The 22408-nt window shown below is 53.2% G+C and overlaps 9 protein-coding genes across 9 annotated transcripts; 6 read left to right on the forward strand and 3 right to left on the reverse strand.

The window, feature by feature from the left end:
* Positions 1 to 37: 37 nt before the first annotated feature.
* Positions 38 to 4558, reverse strand: CCMA1212_005303 (uncharacterized protein; the record flags this gene model as incomplete). The annotated part of the gene is made up of 5 exons (XM_073702568.1): positions 38 to 274; positions 342 to 2987; positions 3056 to 3493; positions 3555 to 3652; positions 3715 to 4558. 5 exons carry the CDS (start codon positions 4556 to 4558, stop codon positions 38 to 40), a joined length of 4263 nt encoding a protein of 1420 aa, XP_073558849.1.
* Positions 4559 to 6915: 2357 nt separating this feature from the next.
* On the forward strand, positions 6916 to 7492 carry CCMA1212_005304 (Glucosamine 6-phosphate N-acetyltransferase; the record flags this gene model as incomplete). Its single annotated transcript, XM_073702569.1, has 2 exons — positions 6916 to 7202; positions 7270 to 7492. The coding sequence occupies 2 exons, from the start codon at positions 6916 to 6918 to the stop codon at positions 7490 to 7492; spliced, it is 510 nt and encodes a 169-aa protein (XP_073558850.1).
* Positions 7493 to 7797: 305 nt separating this feature from the next.
* On the reverse strand, positions 7798 to 9418 carry CCMA1212_005305 (DNA damage-binding protein cmr1; the record flags this gene model as incomplete). Its single annotated transcript, XM_073702570.1, has 2 exons — positions 8870 to 9418; positions 7798 to 8813 (listed from the first exon to the last, which is right to left on the reverse strand). Exons 1-2 carry the CDS (start codon positions 9387 to 9389, stop codon positions 7798 to 7800), a joined length of 1536 nt encoding a protein of 511 aa, XP_073558851.1. The 5' UTR covers positions 9390 to 9418.
* A 410-nt stretch (positions 9419 to 9828) lies between these two features.
* CCMA1212_005306 (uncharacterized protein) lies at positions 9829 to 11115 on the forward strand (the record flags this gene model as incomplete). Its single annotated transcript, XM_073702571.1, has 1 exon — positions 9829 to 11115. One exon carries the CDS (start codon positions 9829 to 9831, stop codon positions 11113 to 11115), a length of 1287 nt encoding a protein of 428 aa, XP_073558852.1.
* An 812-nt stretch (positions 11116 to 11927) lies between these two features.
* CCMA1212_005307 (uncharacterized protein) lies at positions 11928 to 12932 on the forward strand (the record flags this gene model as incomplete). The annotated part of the gene is made up of 1 exon (XM_073702572.1): positions 11928 to 12932. One exon carries the CDS (start codon positions 11928 to 11930, stop codon positions 12930 to 12932), a length of 1005 nt encoding a protein of 334 aa, XP_073558853.1.
* A 125-nt stretch (positions 12933 to 13057) lies between these two features.
* Positions 13058 to 13927, reverse strand: CCMA1212_005308 (uncharacterized protein; the record flags this gene model as incomplete). The annotated part of the gene is made up of 1 exon (XM_073702573.1): positions 13058 to 13927. The coding sequence occupies one exon, from the start codon at positions 13925 to 13927 to the stop codon at positions 13058 to 13060; it is 870 nt and encodes a 289-aa protein (XP_073558854.1).
* Positions 13928 to 16542: 2615 nt separating this feature from the next.
* Positions 16543 to 17202, forward strand: CCMA1212_005309 (uncharacterized protein; the record flags this gene model as incomplete). Its single annotated transcript, XM_073702574.1, has 2 exons — positions 16543 to 16884; positions 16954 to 17202. 2 exons carry the CDS (start codon positions 16543 to 16545, stop codon positions 17200 to 17202), a joined length of 591 nt encoding a protein of 196 aa, XP_073559277.1.
* Positions 17203 to 17668: 466 nt separating this feature from the next.
* Positions 17669 to 18825, forward strand: CCMA1212_005310 (uncharacterized protein; the record flags this gene model as incomplete). Its single annotated transcript, XM_073702575.1, has 2 exons — positions 17669 to 17839; positions 17893 to 18825. 2 exons carry the CDS (start codon positions 17669 to 17671, stop codon positions 18823 to 18825), a joined length of 1104 nt encoding a protein of 367 aa, XP_073559157.1.
* A 1645-nt stretch (positions 18826 to 20470) lies between these two features.
* CCMA1212_005311 (uncharacterized protein) lies at positions 20471 to 21714 on the forward strand (the record flags this gene model as incomplete). The annotated part of the gene is made up of 2 exons (XM_073702576.1): positions 20471 to 21379; positions 21457 to 21714. 2 exons carry the CDS (start codon positions 20471 to 20473, stop codon positions 21712 to 21714), a joined length of 1167 nt encoding a protein of 388 aa, XP_073559156.1.
* Between the last annotated feature and the right edge of the window lie 694 nt (positions 21715 to 22408).

The following is a 22408-nucleotide window of genomic DNA, read 5'->3' on the forward strand; positions in this document are numbered from 1 at the left end:
AGAAGAAAAAAAAAAAAAAAAAAAGAGTCCATCTCAATCAAGCCTTGCCCGACGCCTTGCTATTGTTGTTACCCAATGCCACGCCATCCAATCCCTCGCTCAACTTGGTCGTAATCACGTCCGGATCCGGCTCGTCGCCCCGGACAAACGTCCAGCTTTCTTCCGTGTCTTCGTCTTCTTCGGCTTCTAGATGGCCGTCTGTATGCTTGATCAGGCTCTTTGCGTACTCCATGTCTCTGTAAATCGACTGAATGGCAGTTTCCACGCCAGACTCCTGTTAAAGCTGTCAGCATGATGATGATATCGAGATTAGGGGAGAGTAGAAAGAGAACAATGCCCACCTTGCGAATCTGCTCTCCCAAGAGCCGGGCCTTGACAATCATTCGCTCGTTACGCGTGACCTCCCAGAGAGCCCGGCCAAAGGATTTCGTCCCCCACTTCTTGACCCAGACGCCAACGCCCAAATCCTCCACTCGGCTCGCAAAGAAGAACTGGTCTCCAAAGAATGGCCGGATAATGGTCGGAATGCCGGCCCTCAGACTGGCGCCGGTGGTGCCGGATCCACCGTGATGCGCTGCCGCATCAATCTGTCGGAACAGCCAGTCGTGGGGGGCAGACTTGATGACGTGAATCTCCGGCGGCATCACCGGCTCTTCGACGGCCGGCCTCGCGGGTTCGTCTCGTCCGGTGATGCGATCAGACCAACCCTTGGACAGGATGCATCGAACATCAGCCTTAAGGATGGCATCGATCACCTCCTGGGTCATCTTGACCGGGTCGTTGACGATGATGGAGCCGAAACCAACGTACACAATCTTTTTGCCATCGTCTCTTGCTTTCTTGATAAAGTCCCGAAGTTCTTGGGGAGGCTCGTAGTCACCGCCCTCGTCCAAGAACCAGTAGCCGGTAACCCTGACCCAGTCGGAAAAGTCCAGGGGCGGCGCGACAACGCTCGGGCTAAAGTTGTACAGGAAGGGCACCTTGTTGGGCTGCATCTTTTCCAGGCTAGTGTTTGGCAAGCCAAGCGTCTTGTTCCGCCATCTGTTGACCTGATGAGCAGTGGCCTTCCAGAAGATGTTGTCAAACATGACATATGTCATGTAATTGTACGCGCCGCCCATCTTGTTTTCCGGCGTGACAAAAGCGTGGGGATACGCCCTTGTCCTCGTCCACGGCATTGTGAAGGCTCTAAAGTACGGAATGCCAAGCTTTTCTGCAATATGAATTCCTGCCATGGCTGACGGTGACTCGATGAGGAGCTCGGATCCCTCGCAAGCCTTGTACGCGGAGTCGAGGAGGTCGTCAAGCCAACCTCGGAAAGTCGCATTGGCTTCTCTTAAGAATGAAAGAGTAAAGGTTCCGTTCTCAATGCAGAGGCGCATGAGCTCCCCAGGGTCACCTTCGACGCACGCAAATTCGATACCGTGGGACTCGATCCATCCTTGGAACTCGGCATGTGTCGCGATCCGTGGCTTGTGGCCCTCTGCGAGCAATCCCTTGCATAGGGCAATGTACGGCTGAACATCCCCTCTGGAGCCGATTGTTAGACACGTGATTCTCATGGGATGCGGCGCCTTGAACTGGACCACTGATGCCTCCATATCATCCCCGGCCGCGACATTGGGGACTTCAGGCAGAGTAGTCGATTGCGTGAGGTGAAGCTCGCGATCCGCAAACGCCTCCCCCCTTGCTGAGCTCAAAGCGTCTCGCTCGGCAATGGCAGCCCTCGCATCGTCTCTGTAATGCTGCTCCAGAATTCCGGATTCCTGAAGATGGCGATTGGTCTCGAGGCCTTGCAAGAGCGTCACTGCGCAGTCATCACGGACCTCGGCCGTTCTGAACTCGAAAAAGAGCTCCTCATGTCCCCGGATGACGACAACCAAGCCAGAGTATCCAAAGCGGAAGCCCTTTTCCTTGTGGGCGTTCTCGATATCCTTCAAGGGCAGTATCAACTTTGTGCGGGTGCCGGGGAGCAGACTTCGAAAGCAGAAGTATCGACCACTGAGGTAGATTTTGCCATACAACGGCAGAACGCGCATGATGTAGCCAAAGTATGTGGCCTGCAGCCTCTCTGTGTCGGGAAGTGCAAAGTGCGCTCGGAACCGCTCGTTGGACGTTTGAATCTGACCATCGTCGTTCTCTTCCAGCTCGTCTTGGTCGGGCCGTAGACCGGCAGGTTCGTCGTAGTGCTTGCGTTCGCCCTTCCACATGCCGGAAACCTTCTCGACATAGCCCATAGATTCAGTAGCAAAGAGGGTACTCATTCTTTTGCCCGTCTTGTTCAGGTACTCGGCAATTGCGCCGGCTCGCTGTAGGGGATAAGCCCCGATCTTGGTGATACTCTGCAGCGTAGGCGTCGACGTTCGAGGGGGTTCAATAAGACCGGTGTAGTCCGATGCATCATTTTGACTTGCTGCCGCCGAAGAGTGCGGCCCTTGCCTCGATTCTGGCTCTTTGCTTTTGAACTCATTATAGTCGCGACTGGAGGATTGTGAGTGTCTCATCGTGGGACTCTGGAAAACATCGCTGCCGCGAAGAATCTGGCTCGCCGAAGGATCTTCAAACGCAGACTGCGTGAGGCTAGCGAAGCTTGGCTCCTCAATGGAGGAATACAGATTGGACTCTGACGATTCCATCAGCCGCGACTCCCTCCTTTCTTCGACGTGATCTGACGTCTTGTTGCCGCTGGAGCTCCTACCCCGAGAGCTTTTCAAGCTCAGCACGCCTTCGTCGGCACTTGGACTTGTCGAATCGGCCCATGCTGGAGAAGCGTCTCCTCTAGCAGTACCCGGAGGCTTTGTCGTGAGCGCGCTGTCGACGCGGGCCAAGTTTCGAAATGCCGTCCCAGAGACGCGCGGCGATGACCGACTCGAAGACTCTGCTGCAATGGCTTTGCCGGCAGTTGGTCCCTCAGCGGATGCTTTTTCTACCAAAACCTTGATGACACTTATAGCCTCTTTGCCGGAGTTGAAGAATGAGAAAAAGTACTGCACACAATACACAGATTAGCATTGCCATTCCAAGGGGGGCCAATGATACCCTCATTGAGGCTCACCTCGTCGATTGCAAAGGTCTCATCGCTATCAATGACCCGAATCTTGCACGTGTCCGAGAACTCCATCATCTGCGTGTCTTCAACGTCGAGGATGTTATCGATGGGCAGCGAGATTTTGACGCTGTCCCCATCATTGTGGCTTCGGAAAATGACCCTTTGTAGGCTCTTTACCCACTCCTTTGCGCTTGGCGCACTCTCGGCCTTGAAGTTGTAGGTGCGGTGGCTTGTCACCACGGAGAAGTGCACGCCCTCCTTGTCTTCGTCGGTAATGCTAGCAGAGATGCCGAAACTGAGGTCGATGTGGCCGTGAGGGAAGTACAAGTTTGTGGGATCCTGGTAGTAAGACAACACATCGCCCTTTAGGCGAAACCAGTAACGGTTGTATTTTGGGTTTCGTTTGCCGCTTTTCAACAAGAAACCAGACTTGGTAACGGTGTGCTATTATGCGGATTAGCTAGTGTCAGGCAGTTTTTGATATAAGATGTAGAAATCGACTTACCGTCTTCTTCGGAAGGTGTGCGTAGAAGCAAATGTGCTTGGAAGTAATGTATATGAAACCTTGGAGCAAGACGCTCTGCAGTAGCCAGCAGGGATACTCTGTACACGGCGGCCTGTCAGTTGCAATTTCAACATGGGAGCATAGGCCAGCGCAGACGAACCTTCAATGACCCGCTCCGGTTCGTCAAAGTTGAATATCTCCATCAGCTTCTTCGCCAGCTCTGTGACATGCTCCCCCTCGCTGTCTTCATTGTCCTCTTCGTCCTCGTCCTCGTCCTCGTCCTCCCCCTCCCCCTCTCCCTCGTCCTCTTCGTCGCCCGCTCTCTCTCCTTCATCTGTACGCTCCGGACCGGAGGAGTCTCTTTCAGTATCAAAGCTAGACCGGCTGGCCATTTCGGCCTTGGCCTCGAGCATCCTGCTCATGACGGGCGCTATCCGAAGGTCGTCCTCAGGCTGCTGTAATGATATTTTGGGAGATGGCGACTCGCTAGTCTCGCTCTGCTCGTCGACTTCCTGGGTGGGCTCCCATAACCGGCTGGAGCCCTTTCCAGATTTGCTCGTCCGCTTGGGTAACGAGGCAAAAGACTTGAGCATCCGATGTCCAGACAGCTGCTTCTTTCCTAGCCTCTTGTCCTTGGGCGGTAGTGATCCGAGGATGGCGGTTTGTGAAAGATCGCGGTGTCGCGGGCGCAGAGGCTTCAGGCTGCCCCCCTCGTCCTCGTCGCTGCTGCCGTCGTCAAAGCGCGTGTTGAAGTCGACTCTAGAGCCGGCGGCGGCAATCAGACCAAAGATGCTCTGGTTCAGGTTTACAGCCAGGTGGCCGGGGTTCGCGGGCCCGACATTCTCGCTCGTCTCGTCGTCGCTGCCTTGGAGAGGTTCGGGGAGCTCAGCGGTTGGGGTTCGGTCGTCGTTGGGAAAAGAGGGCGGAGGCGCAGGCGCAGTCGCAGAATCGGCATAGTCGTGGCCGTCCGGGCTGCTATGACGGGGCGTGGGCGTTGTGGCCATGATGGCCTAGCCAGAAGTGACCTTAAGGCTGGGGTTCTAGAGTTGGCAAAGCGCGGGAAGAACCAGACGCCCTGTGAAGACGCGGAAGACGACTCGAGAAGAAGCTGGACGGGGGTAGCAGGCAGAGGATGGCCCGCGAGGATGACGGCAGACGTGCGGCTGCTTGGATGCAGTGGTCAAACGGCCAGGCAACCGCCCGCTCCGCCAACCGCCTGATGGCTGGAGGAGGCAGCAGCTCTGCGGAAGCAGAAGCACAGCACAGCGCAAAGAGTAGGAGGGGCGTCCTGGAGATCCGCGTCTGCCGGCTGGATGGAGAGGTTTTGGGCGAGTGTTTGCGTGCTTGTTTGGCGGAAGATGTGATGGAGGTGGACGTTGGGATTATGGCTGCAGATAAGGTCAGGTCAGCGTGCTGCCCTTGGATGGTTGGTAGGTAGTGGTACCTGCTGGTAGGCGGTACTTGGCTGTACCTGCTGGGTACCACTCCGCGTCGCTCGCGTCTCTGTACTTGGGACCTACACCGCTCGCTGTAAACGGCCGCGAGGATCAGCGCTGGGAGGCTGGGTCTGGCGCCCGGTGAGTCGGTAAGTAAGGCAAGGTCAGGTCAGGCATGGAGGCGTCGCATCAGACGGGCAGTTCGTCTACATCCCGTCGTAGTCTGACGGTACTGGTACTGAGTTTGTGGTGTTGGGTCTTGAATAGCAGTGACATCCAGTCCAGTCCGATCCACTGCGATGTCGCCGAGGGAGCACTTATCGATAAAGCCGCAGCGCCGATGCAAGGGAGATGCCGTCTATTACTAGGTAGTCGCCTGCTCCGCCGTATCTTGTGATGCTCGTACCAGTAATGAGGTGCATGCGTCAATCACTATATACAAGTCTGAATCTTTCAGGAAATGCTCGTAGTTTCCAGGTCCTCTTACTCGAGTCAATGGCGCCCCCGCCGTCTATCGCCTGCACATGCACAGCAGCGGCGCCGCAAACCAAAGTCACACACGCCGGCTTGTTAGTACTGCCTCCACCCCACGTCTCCCATGTGATATGGTCACCAAGAGGCTTGGGAATCTGCAGGCTCAGGGCGATGACGCGCGCTGTGCAAGAGAGGTGCTCACTGGGGCGGTATATGACAGGTGACGAGTGTACAGGCTTGTTTCTGTCATCGGGAAATCCATAAGATTTCCCATGTTGTTCGACAGTGAGGCACCTCGGGACCGAGTACCTATGGTAGCTTGAGCTTACTTCAAGGCGTGATGCTACAAGCACAACAGAGACATGAGGCAAGCTTCGTGTTAGTGATGCTAGATGCCTGACATTGGACAATTCCTTTTGCAATAGGGAGTACGAGTACGAAGCCATAGGCACGGTGCTACCAAGGTGCACAGGGGTAAAGCAACAGCGTGCGCAATCCATCATGCAGCCGCTGCGCTGCCGTACATGCACGACGCGTCGCTGGTCCTCCCTTGACATTGACTCAAGCATCGTTTTCGTTTTCGCTCTTCTTTCATCCTTGTTTTCTCCCCTTTTTGGGAACCAACTCAAGATGGATCCTGTACCTTCAAGTTACAAATGCAAAATACGCAGCAAGGACGAACTCAGTAATACTCCCCCTTCACTGCTCAGCTGATCCATCAATTCGTTCATCCACCTTGACCATCATGAGCCGACCCGACCCGGTAGTGGAACCGAGCTGACTCAGCGAGAGCTTGCTCCGCCACATGCCATTTCAAACGAAATAACGAGATATCGATTCCGGAGAAGAAAACGAAGCTTAACACTGCATACATCAAGCATTCATCAATCGGATCCATCGGGAGGCTTTCTGGAGAAGCTGACATTTCTTCCCGCGTTTCTTAATGCCTTGGTTCCCGTGTGTTTTAATAAGCTCACAGGCAAGCCGGAACGGCTGGTAGATGACGGCCGCTATCAGACGCCTTGCCGTCTGAGGAACATCCGTCTTCAGCACATCACGACCGCGTTTCTCTTTGGCCTTTGCCTTGTTGTCTGCAAATATCTCCTTTGCCCTCTTTCAAGAGACGTCTTGTCGTCGCGATTCGACTGTATTCATCTCTTGATTTACACAACTGTAGATTCCCCCACGGCTGATTAACAAAGTGAATCAGTCTCTCTCAGCACATTCTAGCGTCAAGTCCGGAGGAGGCACTTGCGCAGGCAATAGAACTACAGAATGTCATTCCCCAATGTAACGTCACAGCTTCATCCCAACAGCCTAGTCATCCAAGTAATATCTACTTCCACAACCATCTTCAACCACCAACACTCATAAAATCACATTCTCTCATCAAAACAGCATTTCACGAGTACTAGCCTCCCTCCTCATCACCGTCTACAACACCCCTCACAATGTCCTCCCCAAACCCCTCCCTATTCCCCGCATCTCTCCTATCGAGCGACGCAGCTGCAGCTCTTCCTACCGGATTCACCATCCGACCTTTAGAAAAAGGGGATTACGCCAAAGGATTCTTAGAATGCCTTCGTGATCTGACATGGATGGACAATCTCACGGAAAATGATTTTAACGAGCGATACGATGACATGGATACCGGTGGTAAAGGCCCCTATTACTACCTTGTGATTGAGCATGAGGGCAAGATTGTGGGCACCGGCGCCGTCATTGTTGAGAAGAAGTTGTGAGTTTTCCGTCTCTTCACATATACATGTTTCTCTGTTGTTTTTGACAGTTGGGTTTGAAACCAGCATACAAAACCGCACGACGGTCGGCCACATTGAAGAAATCTGCATCTCCAAGGAGCACCAGGGAAAGAGGCTGGGCTTTCATATGCTCGCCGCTCTCAACTCCGTGGCCGAGAACGTGGGGTGCCGGAAAACGATTCTCAACTGCAGCGAGCATAATATTCCGTTTTACCAAAAATGCGGCTTCAAGGTCTGCGGCACGGAGATGGAGACTGTCTTTCAGTGAGGAACAGGGGTCCCTGAAAGAGACGGTGCCTCCTTGAGCAGCCAACCATGCCTTGATGTAGCCTATGAACCATGTCAACCTCGCTAATAGAGAAGAAAGCTAAAATGATACATCGAGCAAGATTCCAATGCCCCTTCCATCTGTTGCGAGCAATGTGCAGATTTAAAATCCAAGTCGCGCACTGTCCGTTTACAGCAGCAGTGCTTGGCCGCCGCACACCATATATCCTTGGTGAACCATCTCTCAGCCAACGCTTCCAAATCAACAGCATATTGGCGACCCTTCTTGTCGCGCATAGCAATCATCTACTGCCATAAACAAAGTTTGCCGCTGGCGGTGCCTCCAGCCACCCAATCCATGCTGGGATGGAAGTGGGCTACTGCTGGCACAGCAGAGATGCCCTCTCCACCGAGTTGGGCCAACTGACTCCCGTCCGAAGCATATACATCAACGAAGCGGTTCATGTTGCCGATTGCGAATCTCTGAATGCCGTCTTTGGGATTCTTCTGCCACTGGGGCTTCAAGATCGTGACCCAACGGCCCGTTTGGTTGTTATGGCGAATCGTGTGGGCTGGCTCCATCGTCTTCGCATCAATGCTGTGACCCGGTTTCCACTTGGAGGCTTCTGAAAAGTCATATATCTTAATGGTGTCGTCGTATGACGATGTCGCGACATGGCCGCCGGCGCTCCAGGAAGCATGCGAGACAGACAATCGCGACTCGTGCTCTCCCAACAGTGTCGGGTGCTTCAATGCTCCTTTCCCGCTCATCTTCCTAAGGTCCCAGACTTTCAAGGTTCTATCCAGAGAAGCTGTCGCCAACAGATAAGGGTGAAGAGGATGCATTGAAAACCCTCCAATCTTGTGCTCCGAAAGAGACCATAGCTCCAGACTATCCGGTGCTCGGGAATCATATCGCCCAACCGAGCCATCAAGTGTCGAGAAGAACAGCAGATTTGGCTCTGCTGAGGGGATTTCGAGGCCTGAGATGGGGAGATCCTCATTGGCGTTCTCGGGTGCAAACACCTGGACAGACACGCCCTTCTCCAAATCCAACTTGCGTATTGACGAGTCATAAGATGAGGAGAATACGGCGTTGGCATCGATGGGAGAAAACACAAACGACGTGATCGTTCTTGCGTGAGTCTTGAAGGCGGATATTACGGGATCGGGGACATCTTCGTCGTCATCTACCTCAGGAACCGTCTGAGACGCATCGAAAACTCCCATAGCTCCTTCTTTGTCGCCTGCAAATACAATGGGCTTGTCTTCGGTGGGATGGAACCCGAGAGCATATATTCTCTGCGGCGTAATCTTGATGTCTGTAGCCGTTGATTAGCATCATGCAACAAGAAGATGGTTCATTCCTGATACTTACCGTTGGGTATCCAGTGCTCGTAGAGCTTTAACCCGTTCATTCGTAGTCGGAGATCCTTCAGGTCATCGTCTGTTGCCTCTTTGGGGTCGTAATCGAAGGTTCGAACGCCCGGCTGTGCGCCGCGGAAAATGCCCTGTAGGCCGTCCATGCTGCCTACGTACTTTTTGCCATCGACGACAATATCGCCGAGTTTCATATCGTCGGCAATTCGCAGCCTCTTGGCCTTCACCTGCTCGGCTTGATGCTCTGCTTCCACTTCCAATTTGCGCTTCAGTGCTTCGTCGTCCGCAGCTACGCCGGCAAGACGGGAGCTCATGCGCGTTCCCCGCCGTGGCTCTCGGACAACTGGCTCTGCCTTTACTCGTTTTCGTGGAGCTGACGGCTTCGGTGCTGGTTTTGCCGGTATGATCTTCTTCGCGGTGACCGAGATCTCGGACAAGAGTGCCTTGTTTGCGGCCATGTTCTCGAGACGCCGCCTCTCGAAGGCACTGAGGCCGTCGCCCTCATTCTTGGGTGCCATGATGGAGTGTGTCGACAAAGAGCAGCTGACTATATGGTGGAAACGGTAAAGTCGAGCCGGGATTTAGTCGCACGTGGATCGAAGAGCCCAGAACCAAAGCGTGGAAAGGCGGTTGCTGATATACTAAAGTGCAGCACAAGGTGAAGCGCGGGTGAGGCGAGCTGAAGCTGAGGCTGAATCTGGAGGCATCGCGTAGGACCGCGTCTCTGTTAATTGTCCCAGCGCGAAGTCACGCGCAGCTCTTTAGTATGGCTGCAACATAATTCCAGTTGTGGGACCTACTGGTCATCGAAAAGTGAGAGCCGCCGAGGATTAGCCGTGAAAATGACACACTGAAATCCAGCCGAGTCGCCTCCAAGAGTCGAGATTGTTGCTGTTGAAAAAACTGAATCGTTAGGTAGACATTGGTTTTTTCCCCTTACCTTCTCCGTTGCTAACAATGTCTCTCACCATGCTCCCGTTCTTATATCAGACACAGACGCTTCGCCTGGCGGCCAGAGGGCCCTCATTTGCGCTGAGTTTCGCCCGGCTGAGACACACTGCAAGACGGACAAAGAGGCCTGCAGACAATGCGATTCCCTTCCAGTGGGAGGCTGAGGACCGAGAGCTGGCCGGCAGCGACGCAGACCGCATCTCAACCATCACGCCAGCCGAGGCTCAGATCTTCAAGGGCATCTTCCATGAGATCGCCGAGGGCAAAATGCCCGCCCCAAAGAGACGAGGCCCGATGCGGCGTCTGCAGGATGGCCTCCAGGGTCTGAGCGATGCGCCTGCGAGCAGCAGCGAAAAGGACAGCAGCCCGGGCTCGGCTCGCTCCCTTGCGGAAAAGGCCCGCATCTCCGAGTTCCGGGACAAGTTCCTCAGTCGGTATCCCAGGTCGCTGCAGAACGCGGCGCAGGTTGCTCTGGGACTGCATGAGGTCAGGCCGCGGGATGCAGAGGCGGAACAGGATGCTGCCCAGATGATGGAGCTGGAGGGCGACGACGAGGCGGCAAGGGCAGAGCGTGAAGCCCTTGAGCTCGAGAGAAGCAAGGAGTGCGAGAGGGTGGAAGCTCTGATGATGGCATGCAAAACCGATGCAGAGCTGTGGAGCGTCATGGAGAAGGAAGTCTTCTCGCTGCCCGAAAAGCTGCATATTGCCCAGGCAAGGCGGTCAGGCATTAGCTCGGGTGGTTTAAAAGGTAGAAAGAAGATAAAGGCAAAGGTGGAGGACACGGAGGTCGAGGATGAAGAGCAGATGGCAACGGAAGTGGCCTCGCAGGACGAAGAGCGTGCCATGAACATCCACGGCCCGCTGTACTCGCGATTCCTCACCACGGCGCTCCACCTCTTCGACTCGGCCTTTGCTCGCCCGTCTCCATACATCTTTCAGATCCTTCCTCGAATCAAGGGTCTTGGCTTGCCGTCCTTTGTCCTGGGCGTCTCGACGCCGTTCTACGCCAAGCTGGCGGATATCCACTGGCACCGCTTCGGAGATGCGAGCTCTGCGCTGGACATGCTGCACGAGATGAACTCGGCCGGCCTGTTTGCGAATGGAGAGGTCAACAGCCTCATCTCGCAGCTGCGGCATGAACTGCATGCATGCGCCTGGGGCGGCCAGGGGCCCTTTGTCATGGCCATGATGGAGTCCCCTCCATTTGGCGGCGCCGTGATGCAGAGGCTCGACGAGGTGGTTGAGATGATTGGGCAGTCGTCCCAGGACCGCCTGAAGGATCACTCTTTCTAAGCGATCTGCGCGTGGGAGGATACTGTTGTCTTGTGTTCTCTCCATCTTTATGCAGATTCGCAGTCAAACAACACAATCTTGCACTCATCTCCAACCTCAGAAGATGTTGCCGAGATATCAGAGCACTTGTATTATTATTTCATGACCTACCTATCCAGGATCATCGTCTATACCCACTCGACTTCTACCCTCGTTCAACCTTCTTTTGCCGAACAAACCACGCATAGATATAGACAGGCAAACCGGAGTTCTCTCTTCTCCATGATCATCATACACGAGCTTAGCAACTATTGCAATGTCGCCGCAGTGGTACGACCTCGCCTACGTGTGATGGACGGGGCCTTGCGCATGTATGTTTCACTCGATTGCTTCTAAAGCGCCAGGTGGGAAGCGATGATCGGATCCGATGCAGCGAGGGGCAAAAAAAAAAAAAGGAACTTCTCTCAGGCCGTCTTGCTTTCAGCTCAGCCAGATGATATCTGGATGTCAGCCTCGCACTGTGTGCATCGTCACCTTTGCATTCTGGCTTGCGCCGTTCTAATGCAGGCGATGCGTGCAATCACACCTCTCAGGCACGGGTTGGCAAGAAGGATTGTCTTGAGCTTCCTGGCTATTTATTGCTCGTGTCTCACAGTGGTGGTGAGATGCCGTCTTTGCCTCACAATGCCGCTGCTCGTCGGTATAAGTCAATGGCTGTTATTAAACGTTGAAGCCAGCCACACAACTGAAACATCAATCTACTTGGTGTCATTGTCAGAATGTCTCATCATCGTCAACTCTCCGTCAAGAAACCACGCCAAGGATCCCCCACCATGGCTTCATCCCAGCAAGGAAGCCCTCCGTCGTACCCAAGGCTGCATCTGCTGAAAATGCCCCTCGAGGTCCGCCTCAACATCTTCCACAAACTATGGGAAGACCGAGACTTTGACCTCCTCATGGTCATCAAGGACTACGAAGACAGACACAACAACGACAACCCCATCACCCTCGCTTCCATCCACTTTATCCACTTCAACAGCCAACCGGGAGTCCACTGGCACAACAAGAAAATCCCCTGGGATAGGTATGCCGCCTGTCTCAGTAACGTCGAGCTCCTGTGGTTCAGCCGGCGGCTACACGGAGGCACGCGCACCAACCGCAACTACTTCAACGTCTTCAATCTGATGATTTCATGCAGACAGCTCTGGGAAGAAGGAAGCCTAGCGTACTGGCGGCAGAAGCGCCTCCAGATTGCCATTACCAAGGAGTTTGGCGAGATCCCTCTTGGAGACGAGGAGATCTTTGCCATGCCCCGGTCTACAAAAAGCGTTCTGTTCGGCGGGAGCATTGGGAACAGTGTCAGGATTTTGACGTTGAGGTTTGATGACAAGGTGTTGAATTGTCGGGTGACTCGTTGCCATACTGTGCCCGGCATAACGACCTGTACTCGACACTCTGATGAGACGTTTATGCCGAAGCTACAATGGGCTCATGGCACCATCATGAAGGCCCTCAGGCTTTTCACAAGCGTGACTTGCCTAGAATTGCTCATTGAAAACGAGCGTGTCTTCAAGCTATACGACAGCATAGGCACCTTTGGCGAGATTCTCAAGTATGTCAAAGAGGAGCGGCCACTGATCAAGGTCGTCCGCATCAAGGGCGGCCCATGCGCAGAGATGGTGAAGCAGTGGAATCTCGAGCTCGACGCATCCGTTTCTGGGATCACCTGGTCGATGAATCCCTGTGTTCCGACTTGCAAGGACGGAAAATACAGTGCGAATGTGGACAAGTTTGATGCGACGCCACGGGAAGTCGATCAGCGGCCTGATTTTGCTTGACTTTGTCTTTATCAAAGCGATAGAGTACCTGTGTTTGGGGGGCAGCAAACGAAATAGATGGATACCAGATATGTGATGCCGAATTTCAGCTCAGACATGACTGTCCATATGAACGCTCTGCCATTTCACTTCTGACCCAACGCGCCGATGACTTCAGATGTACTCCTCACTTCAGCAAATTCCTTCAAGCTTTCCACATGCACCCGATGAACTGTTTCGGCGTCCACTCCTCCCTTGCCAAACGTCCGCGTAGCATCGTGAACAAGAATGATCCGAGGCATGTCCACAGCGAGCTCACTCTTTCCCTCCCCCTTATCCAGGGACGAATAGACTCCTGCGCCATCGGTCCACAGGGAAGACAGCGCTACGTCTTCCATGTTCCCGCGACCTCCCCATTTCCCCGTCAAAGCCAGATTCTGCGCTGAGCGAACCGCCGTGCTCACGGCATGATCTGTCGGAATCCCCGCAATGAGGAGCGTCTTGATGCCCCTCTTGTTCAAGAGCATCTCCAGCGGCGTATTGATAAAGACGCTGTGTCCATGAGACGTCATGATAATCTCGTCAGAAGGCGGACGAGGCGGACCATCTGGTTTCGGCGGTCCCTCGGGCTCATCAAACGTATACACAAAGACGGGCCCCTCCGGCCTCTGCACGCGCGGCACCGAACATTCCAAAAAGTCAATGCCACGCTTCTCTTCGCCGTGTATGCCGTAGGGGCCAACTTTGCCCGTGAAGAGGGGAGAGTCTGTCCAGACGGTCTTGAACTGGACGTGGATGATGACGGGACGGGCGCCCTGGGGAGTTGCGGCGAAGATGGTGCGGAATGCTGCGATGAGGTTGGATATGTTGGCTTCGTAGTTGGGGTTGGAGGCGCCGGTGCCCCAGGCGAGGGTGTTGCGGTAGGCGTATTGGCTGTGGATGAGGAGGAGGGCGGTGGTGGGTTTGGGGGGGATGGGGGCGATTGAGGGGCCTGGCCAGGGGTGTCTTTGAGGCATTGTATTCGAGATTTCTGTTTGTGTTCCTTGTTGCTCAGGTTCGAGGTGAGTTCTTTGATGACCGTGTTCTCTACCTGGGTATTCTTTGTGAGGGGATATCGTAGCCGGATCGGCAGCTTGCCCACATGCAGATACGATCCGATGAGGCTAAATGCTGAAGGCCGCTGGACTTTGCCCAATCTCGCAGGTGGTTTGAATACTTTGTATAGGACCGCCGCAAATGGTGTTCGAAAGCCATTTGGCTATTGTGGTCTCATGGACTCCGTACACTGGCCTGTTTCTCACTCACAGGTCATTTATAGATGACTTGTCTACCCTCTACCAACCGCTCGGGCACTACTTGCTCTTCAAACAAGTGCTTGAAGCTGTGATTCATGAGGCACGGACACTACGCCGAAGACGAGGGTGCAAGTTGTCGGGAGTTCAAGTTCCCATACATCAGATCTCATTATCCGGGCCAGATAAACCAGCGAATCTGGAAAGCCGCCAATTCCAGGTTCAACAAGAAACTTGCGACTCTCAGCTTCACATGAGGAAAAGCAGAACTCACACCGAGCCGACGCACAGTGCAATCGGCGTTTGCTGGCAGCTTCGTGTTGAACAAGGGTGATGATACCGACGCTAACTGGATAGTATCCCTGTAAAAATCAGTGAAGCTGATCGCCAGAGCCCCTTGTTCGAAACTTTGGCGGATGAGTTGCCGAACGATTTCACGGTTCTCTTCTTAGAAGCTGGAGCTGTCCAAGTTTGTAGCCATCCTCTCGAGGAACGAAAAAGCATCCCTTCTCCTTGGAACTCTAAGCTTCAGTTCTCGTAATCAGCTGAGCCCACCCGTTACGAGACTTCACGCAGCTCTTCAGAACTTCAACAACATAATGGTTGTGTCTGTGAAGTGAACCTCGTCCATCGTCCTCAGTGCCGGATGCCCGCCGATATGCCCAACTCCACCACCCCCTTGCCGGAAGCGGTTTCATCACGCACCCCAGACCTCAGCCTCACCACAACTACTAGCAGACAAAAGGGAAAAGAAAAGAAGGATAACCCAGGATTGCCGATTCTAGCAGCGCTAAGCAGCATGTTTGCCGGGATGTCAGAAGCTTCACGAGTACATAAACATGGATCTCAGCTCCCTAAGCCACAGCTTGCTGCCAAGAACAGCCCTTGACATTAACTGCGGAACTGCCCACTGGGCGATTCTTCTCCTCTTCCAACATCTCAACCAATAGAACATGGGTTTCATGCAGAGATGTGGCTCTGTATCGCGCCCCGGCTTCGAATTAGCGTCGAGGCCAAACCTTTGACTTCTCATTGCTTGCTACATTAACTAGGTTGTAGACCCTGATCAACAGCCGGACGACTAAAAATATCAACCTTGGCTGAAAAACAAGCCACCGGCGTGGAAAGCATTTCTCGCGAAAGGCTGCTGTGACGAGCCTGTTCGCGTGATCCCGTCCCCTTGATGGCTTCACTGCAATTTCCCCATGCAAGCCTCCGGTTCCCTCTAGAGCCAGCTGTGGCGCCAGGTGATGAGTCAAGTCGGGGCGGAGGAAAAGCAAACATCGGCTTACTCGTACGAGTTCACTCCTGCTGTTAACTCGTTGATCGCCCAGGCATACACGCGGACAAGGGTTTCTGTGGGCAGCTCGTGACTTTGGGCGAGCTTCCGTTTGGCTGCTCGGCTCAAGCGAGCGCCTGCGGTTTGTCGAATGGCGTAGAGACACGACTACTGAGGGACGCGCTATGCTCAGCATTGGCCTATGAAGGTGTATGGGAGTAGTAGGCTTTGTGTACCGGACGGGTTGATGTATCGTATGCATCAAAGTCCATCGTACTACTGACACCACCGTCTTTCCATCAGGATATCGTCTGGTTTCTACTCATACCGACTCCACAAGCTTGATATGCTTTTGTCTCATTGCCATTGTGACTGAGGAGGAGGCTTGCTCAAGACTTTACCCTTCGTTGTCTCCTTTGTCCACAGCTTCATCCCTCATGGCCCTTACCACGCAGACGCTCAGGCTCTGCTTGGGCAAAGCTGCCCATCCCAGCAAATCTATGACCCAATTGCCATGAGACGCGGCTGAGATTAGTCTATAGGGCTGAATAGAGGTCGTCTCCACGCTAGATGAAAATGCGTCTGAGCGTATCTGCTGCCTACTCTAGGCGGACCGTGACAGGAGCCAATGGCCATGATCGAGGTCTCGCGCGTGGGCCCTGGACGTTGCTTCGTCCCGTCAGAAGCAAACGCAAACAGCCACTGGTAGCCTCCGTCGGCGGGATTGAACGGCCATCTTACGGCTGGGGTTACCCTCGTAGATTAGCATCACGGGCTGTCGGTCTGCCTTGTGGTGGACTGCTCATCTGGTGGCTGCACGTCAAGTGTCGAATGCTGAGATAAAGGGACGTGTGGCTTTTGGGCTAGTCTTCTGCTTTATGTTGTCCGTCTATATATATTCGCCAGTAGAAGCTATTGACCCTCGTCTTGTTCTTTGGTTCTCCTGCTCTCACCAATCCCACGCTCACTAACGTTGCTACAACTTCTTCTGATTCACTCTTGTCACTCATTCTCACCTTTAACACCTCTCTTTTTGATACCCAAACTCCAATCCATAACGATGTCTGCTCCCACCGAGACTCCCGCTGCCCCCGTTGCGGCTCCAGCTCCAGCTCCGGTCTCAGTTCAATCTTCTACGCCTGCCAAGGGCGGTCCTATCGACGACAACGATGTGAACCACTGGAAAGATCGCTTCAACGATGTTCTGTCTCGCCCTGGCGAGCACGTCAACTCAAAGTCTCCTGCTGGAGCACTCAGCTGGGCTACGCACCTCTTCGACTGCTTCAGCCCTATCGATCTTTGCCTCATCACTTGCTGTGTTCCAGGCGTCACCTTTGGCAAGACTCACCACCGAGTCAACAAGAATGGCAACATGGACGGCTATGAGCCCATCAACACCTCCGTATGTCTTACTCCTACATTTACATTTCAATCCTAGAGGGTGGCACACTAACATTCTCTGCCTCTACAGTGCCTCCTCTTCTGCGGCTCCAGCTGCTGCGCCCTTCACTGGATCCCCGCCAGCATGCAGCGTGCCGCGATCCGCGAAAAGTATAACCTCGAGGGCAACTGCATCGAGGACATTGCCAAGTCCTTTTGCTGTGCGTGCTGCAATCTGATTCAGCTTGAGAAGGAGACGGAGCACCGCGAGGCTCTGCTGAGGAACGGCAGCTCGGAGCAGTACAAGTCCGACAACGGCATGGTGTATCCCGGTAACTAGGCGGGACTCCTAATTTGCGTCTAATGTTTTTTATCTTTGTATGGGAAAGTGGTGATGTGGAAATGGCTCAAGATGGTAAGATGGAGAATGAATTGGTATGTTTTGGAGGTGATGGGAACGCGCGGATGGATACCCAAGCTTCTGGCTCAGTTATTCTTAATTTGCATTGGTTATCTGAATTTTCCATGAATGTAAGATGATATCCAACTCGTTTGTCTTGTCAAGCTTATCTCGAGTACCTGAAGTTGGCTTCCGAGTTTATGTGTCTTTGTAAACCCCCGCCGGCTTACACGCAAGCTTCCCCTCGGCATCAGCTTGATGTCATCAACTGAACGCAAACCTCTTAGCACTTGGCCTGCTTACTACGTCAATATCACAACTGCAAACGCTGATTTTGTTTCTTAGAACCGTAATCTAAATAAGTTCACTATCAATGAAAAGCCATCACCGTGAATTATTTTCTGAGATGGCACAAACAGACGGTCTTGCTTTCAATATCGGCGCCTTCATCTCAACACTGTTTCTGCTCGAGTTCGGCGCCGACAAGTTTATCACTCATACAGCTGCCGTCGCAAGCCGCATCGGCGTGTCCGAGGTGATCATTGGCCTCCTCACAGCAGGCGCAGAATGGGAAGAGGTACAACTCAACATTGCCCTTGTCTTGTCCGCAATGAAAACTGATTTCACCAGCTTGCTGTCGTCGTCGCGTCTCTGGCGCAGGGCCGTTCTTCACTGGCGATGGGAACCGTGATTGGCGCTGCCATCTCCAACATCCTCGGCGCTTTCTCCCTCGGTCTACTGTTCTATGAGAGGGGAAAGACGATAGAGTTCGACAGGAGCTCTCAGATCTATTCTCTCTTGACTCTCGCGTTGACTACGGCAGTGGCTCCAGTCATCTACTTCTCAACGAGGATCACCTGGTTGGTTTGCGGACCTCTTCTGGTGGTGGCGTTCGGCTTCTATTTCGTGCTCATCGCCGTGGCCATTGGTCGAGGGGTCCTTCGAGCGCCGGAAGACTCGGACACCAGCGACGACGAAGACGGAGACGGAGGCGAAGACGAAGATGACGACGCGAGGTCAGTGGCAAGTTCGAGAGGCTTGCTCGCCAACAGCCCTGGTGCCTCCGCAAAGGCACGCTCACACCGCAACCGTCACCGGCTCGCGTATCATGGCTTCTACCTGTCCTTTGGGTTCCTTGCCATATGCCTTGCCGGCTACGTGATATCCCAGGCAGCAGTCAACATCCTTGACCGACTCGGCATCTCGGAAATTCTGTTCAGCATCATCGTCATTGCCATTGCCACGACGCTGCCGGAGAAGTTGGTGGCTGTTGTGAGTAGTTACCGCGGCCACCCGGGGATTCTAGTAGCCAATTGCGCCGGGAGCAACATCTTCCTTTTGTCGCTTTGCTGCGGCATCATCATGATTGACACAAAAGGGGACTTGGATGGGGGCAATGTGAACATTTCGGAATTGGTGATCTTGTGGGCTTCAACGGCCGCATTCACAGCGACGGTTTGGTTTGGGGCGACCTTCTCCCGCTGGATTGGCGGGATTATGGTTGTTTGCTACATTGCATTTATCGTGTTGGAATTCACTGTGATTCATGGAGTGGCAGGCTAACATGGTGTGAGTCTCAAGAAGCTCTTTGTAGTTATTCGTACTGAGATATGGCAACCGTATATCCAACGACATTTCAATGAGTATCGCTGAATATTGCTGCCCAGCCCGGTAAAGTCAATGCGGTTCTGGCCATGCTGCCACTTACGCATAACGAAACTCATTCTTTCTTGTATGTTCGGAAGGATCAGCGCAGTAATTTGCTCTTATCGACATGCGATACGAAAGGGTGTCCTGACTCGTCTTTTTAAGCCTTACAAGGAAGCTGGTTGTTTACGGCTGAGTTTTAGTGTTCTGATCGCCATGGTCGGTTGAGGGCGCATTCCCCTGACCTTGCTGTTGACCAGCACATAGACTATGCGACTCGTAAAATCGACCAGTGAGATTTCAAGACGGCTTCGACCCTCGTATCGAAGAAGCAGCTTGTTAGCCGAGACGTCCGTAAAGAATTTGAACACGGCCCAGCATGGCATGACCTCGGTTCTGCAGCAGTTTGGGCATTCAGGTTTCGTTCACGATTTGCGAGTTACGTGGGGGTTCGTAATTGCGTTGATGCGACTAAACAGAATCACAAGCTAATCTAGCTTATAGTGAAGCAATTCCACTGTTAAGAGTCCTAGCGAGGGTACAGCAGGATTACATGGGGGACACGAACGAGCGAGACGTATTCGGCCAAAGTTGAAGAGTGCTGATGAAGCTTTCTTTCAACATGTGATAGTCGAGTCCATTTGCCAACTTATATAGACAGATTGGTATAAGCTCCAATGGCTGCATCGAACAATTGAGGGCGACACTCCATGTTCTGGGTCACAGAAGTCAACATTCACAAAGAGTGGACAACACCAGGCACCATTGAAGTTGTAGGATCATTGACAGAATTTTAATTCAGTCAACCATGTGCGACGCTGTAAATATGACAATTGGCACTTTGAATCCCACAGCGCAGCCTTACTACCCAAATCGGGCCCATTTCGCGGTATAGGAGTTATACCCTGGTAGTCAACACAGACTCGCTCAAGGCCAATGCAACACAACTGTGTCAGCTGTCAAGCTACGAACGCAAATCCCCATGACAGCAAGACAGACGACGTGAGGACGCCTCAATTCCGCCTTTACGAAGCACTTTATAGATCAGTCGGGCCGAATCACCACCGGACTCGAGCACCATCCCGAGTTGCTGAAAGAGGAAAACGAAATAAGCTCCGGTCGAATCAAGATGCTTGTCCTCGGGCTGTCGCTAGTTGTGATGGACGGGAGGGCACGGCATCTAGTTTTCTAGCGTCCAACGAGTGCCGAAAGGCAGCTGCAGACTTGACCTAAATCACAGTTCAGCACGGAAGACTACGTTCCGTTTGCCTGATTGAAGATAGGCTCGCGGGGGAGGATCGTTGACCGAGCTGGCAAGCGCTCCTACGTGGGGATGGACGATAGGTTCAGCTTTACTTCCCATTGAATGGACAAGACGTGCGTTGAAGCATCTAGTCTTGTTGATTCTGTATATGTCAAGTGAGAGGCTTGTTATTGATTGAGAAAACTATTAAAGACGATGTTCATCTCCCTATTTCAAGAGTTTTGGAGACTTCAGAAACACCCAAAGACATTCCACAACCTCATTTCCCGTCTGAAATCTCTCGTATAGGAGACCATTATGAAGCTGAACTTCGCAACATACACGCTGGCCGCCTCCGGTCTTGCAACCGCTTCAAACTCCTTTGCGGGTTCCAGCCTGTACTTCCTGCCAGGTCTTTCGGCAACCGACCAAGCCTACTACATCAACACTCTCGCCAACTACGGAGCCAAGGTTGTTCGAATCTGGGTCAACCAGCTCGGCACCGGCTGCGTAAAAGGCAGCAATGTCGTCACAAACGTTCAAGATTTCGAAACAACCATCGGCCAATACAACTGGGACTCCCTGGCCAAGATCGACAAAGTCCTCGCGCAACTGGCGGCCAAGGGGATGAAGGCCATCATCTCCCCCCACGACGGCAACGTCATTCACAACGGCGACGTCCAAGGTAACGGCTGTGACATCTACTGTAACACTTATGGTACCTCATTCTACGGCAACTCGAATGCGCAGACTCAATACGATGCTCGTATCAAGGCCATTTTGACGTACAAGTCTCCCAGCAGCGGCCTGCAGTGGGGGAACTGGTCCGAGGCCATCCTGGCGTTTGACCTCCAGAACGAGCCCTTCCAGTTCACTTCTGATGGAGCGAACAATGATCCTTCCAACTGGCTCTGCAACCGAGCAACGAACTTTAAAAAGTATATTACTGATTCTAACATCAAGGTCGCGACTGGAGGCATCGGCGGTGACCAAGTTCACGGCTACAACATGCTCAACAAGGCGTTGGCTTGCTCGAACATTGACATGATGAGCATCCACGCCTATGTTGGCCAAGCGAATACCTGGGGCTCTCTCTTGCCAGGCTTTGAATCTACTGCTGCATCCAACAACAAACTGGTACACGTCGAGGAATGGGGAGTCCAGACCGACTACAGCTCTGATTTCGACGATCAAGCTGCGTCTCTCAACGCGCAAGGTATTCCGTGGGTAAGTATACTGCCATCTGAAGAACGCGGTTCACATTTATCTTGATGGTGTGCCAGTGCTGACAAAACATGATGCAGACTTACTGGCAAATGATCCCGGGGTCTGACGGTACCCAGCCTTGCAGCAGTGGCTGCTGCACTGGCTACGACGGCTTCGAGGTCGGCTTCAACAGCAGCAAGGGAAACCTGCAATATGCCATCGCACAAGCAAACAGCGAGACGACCAAACAGGACTGGAGCTTCGTCAGCGCGCCCCCGAACGGAGGAGGTTCTAACCCGCCACCACCTCCGCCTCCGTCGAACAATTACCCGTGTGATAGCTGTACTTGGGGGTAAAGTTTCAATGCGCCCTGTGGTGTGACTATTTGTATGCGAACGAACTGACAATGGACTTTTCTTAGGTGCGAGGGCTGGAGCTGTAGCAGTGGCTCTCCCTGCCAGTCTGCTTACTCTTGCGTTGGGGGATACTGCAAGGACTGCACCTGGGGATGCGGGGGTTGGAGTTGCAGCTCTAGTCAGCCGTGTAATGCGGATTACACGTGCGTTGATGGCGTCTGTCACCACGCTGGGCCAGCAACTGGGAAGTGTTAGAAGTGGTCTTGGTCGATTCTGGGTCTCTGAAGGGTTTGAGCATTCGATATCAACAACTTTTTGTTAGGTGACGAGGTGTGAAGACTCCCAAGGTCCTAGTTGAGATTATAAAGTAGGCTCTCTCTACCAAATGCTTGAAGTCATCTCTTGAGATTACCTTGGGAAAGTATAATTGGCTTAAAGTGATGGGTTGGTGAGTCGGTTCGGCTGGAGGGTGACTACAAACGAAAGAACATAGACCGTGCAATGACAAGGAAGAGCTCGAGGCAGCTACACCTGAGATGCCCTCACTTACCACTTAATGCATCTTCTTATACCAAAGAAAATAATATGATGCAGACACAGTGTGTTCTTTGCGTGACCAGAGCGTGGTGGCTGTTCCTGTTATTACTGCCGATGTCCGGAAGATGCACAGCTTGGGAGGGAAGGACTGAAGTAT

This window comes from Trichoderma ghanense, assembly GCF_004382785.1.
Source record: "Trichoderma ghanense strain CCMA-1212 chromosome Unknown scaffold_5, whole genome shotgun sequence".
In the NCBI taxonomy this organism is placed as follows: Eukaryota; Fungi; Ascomycota; class Sordariomycetes; order Hypocreales; family Hypocreaceae; genus Trichoderma; species Trichoderma ghanense.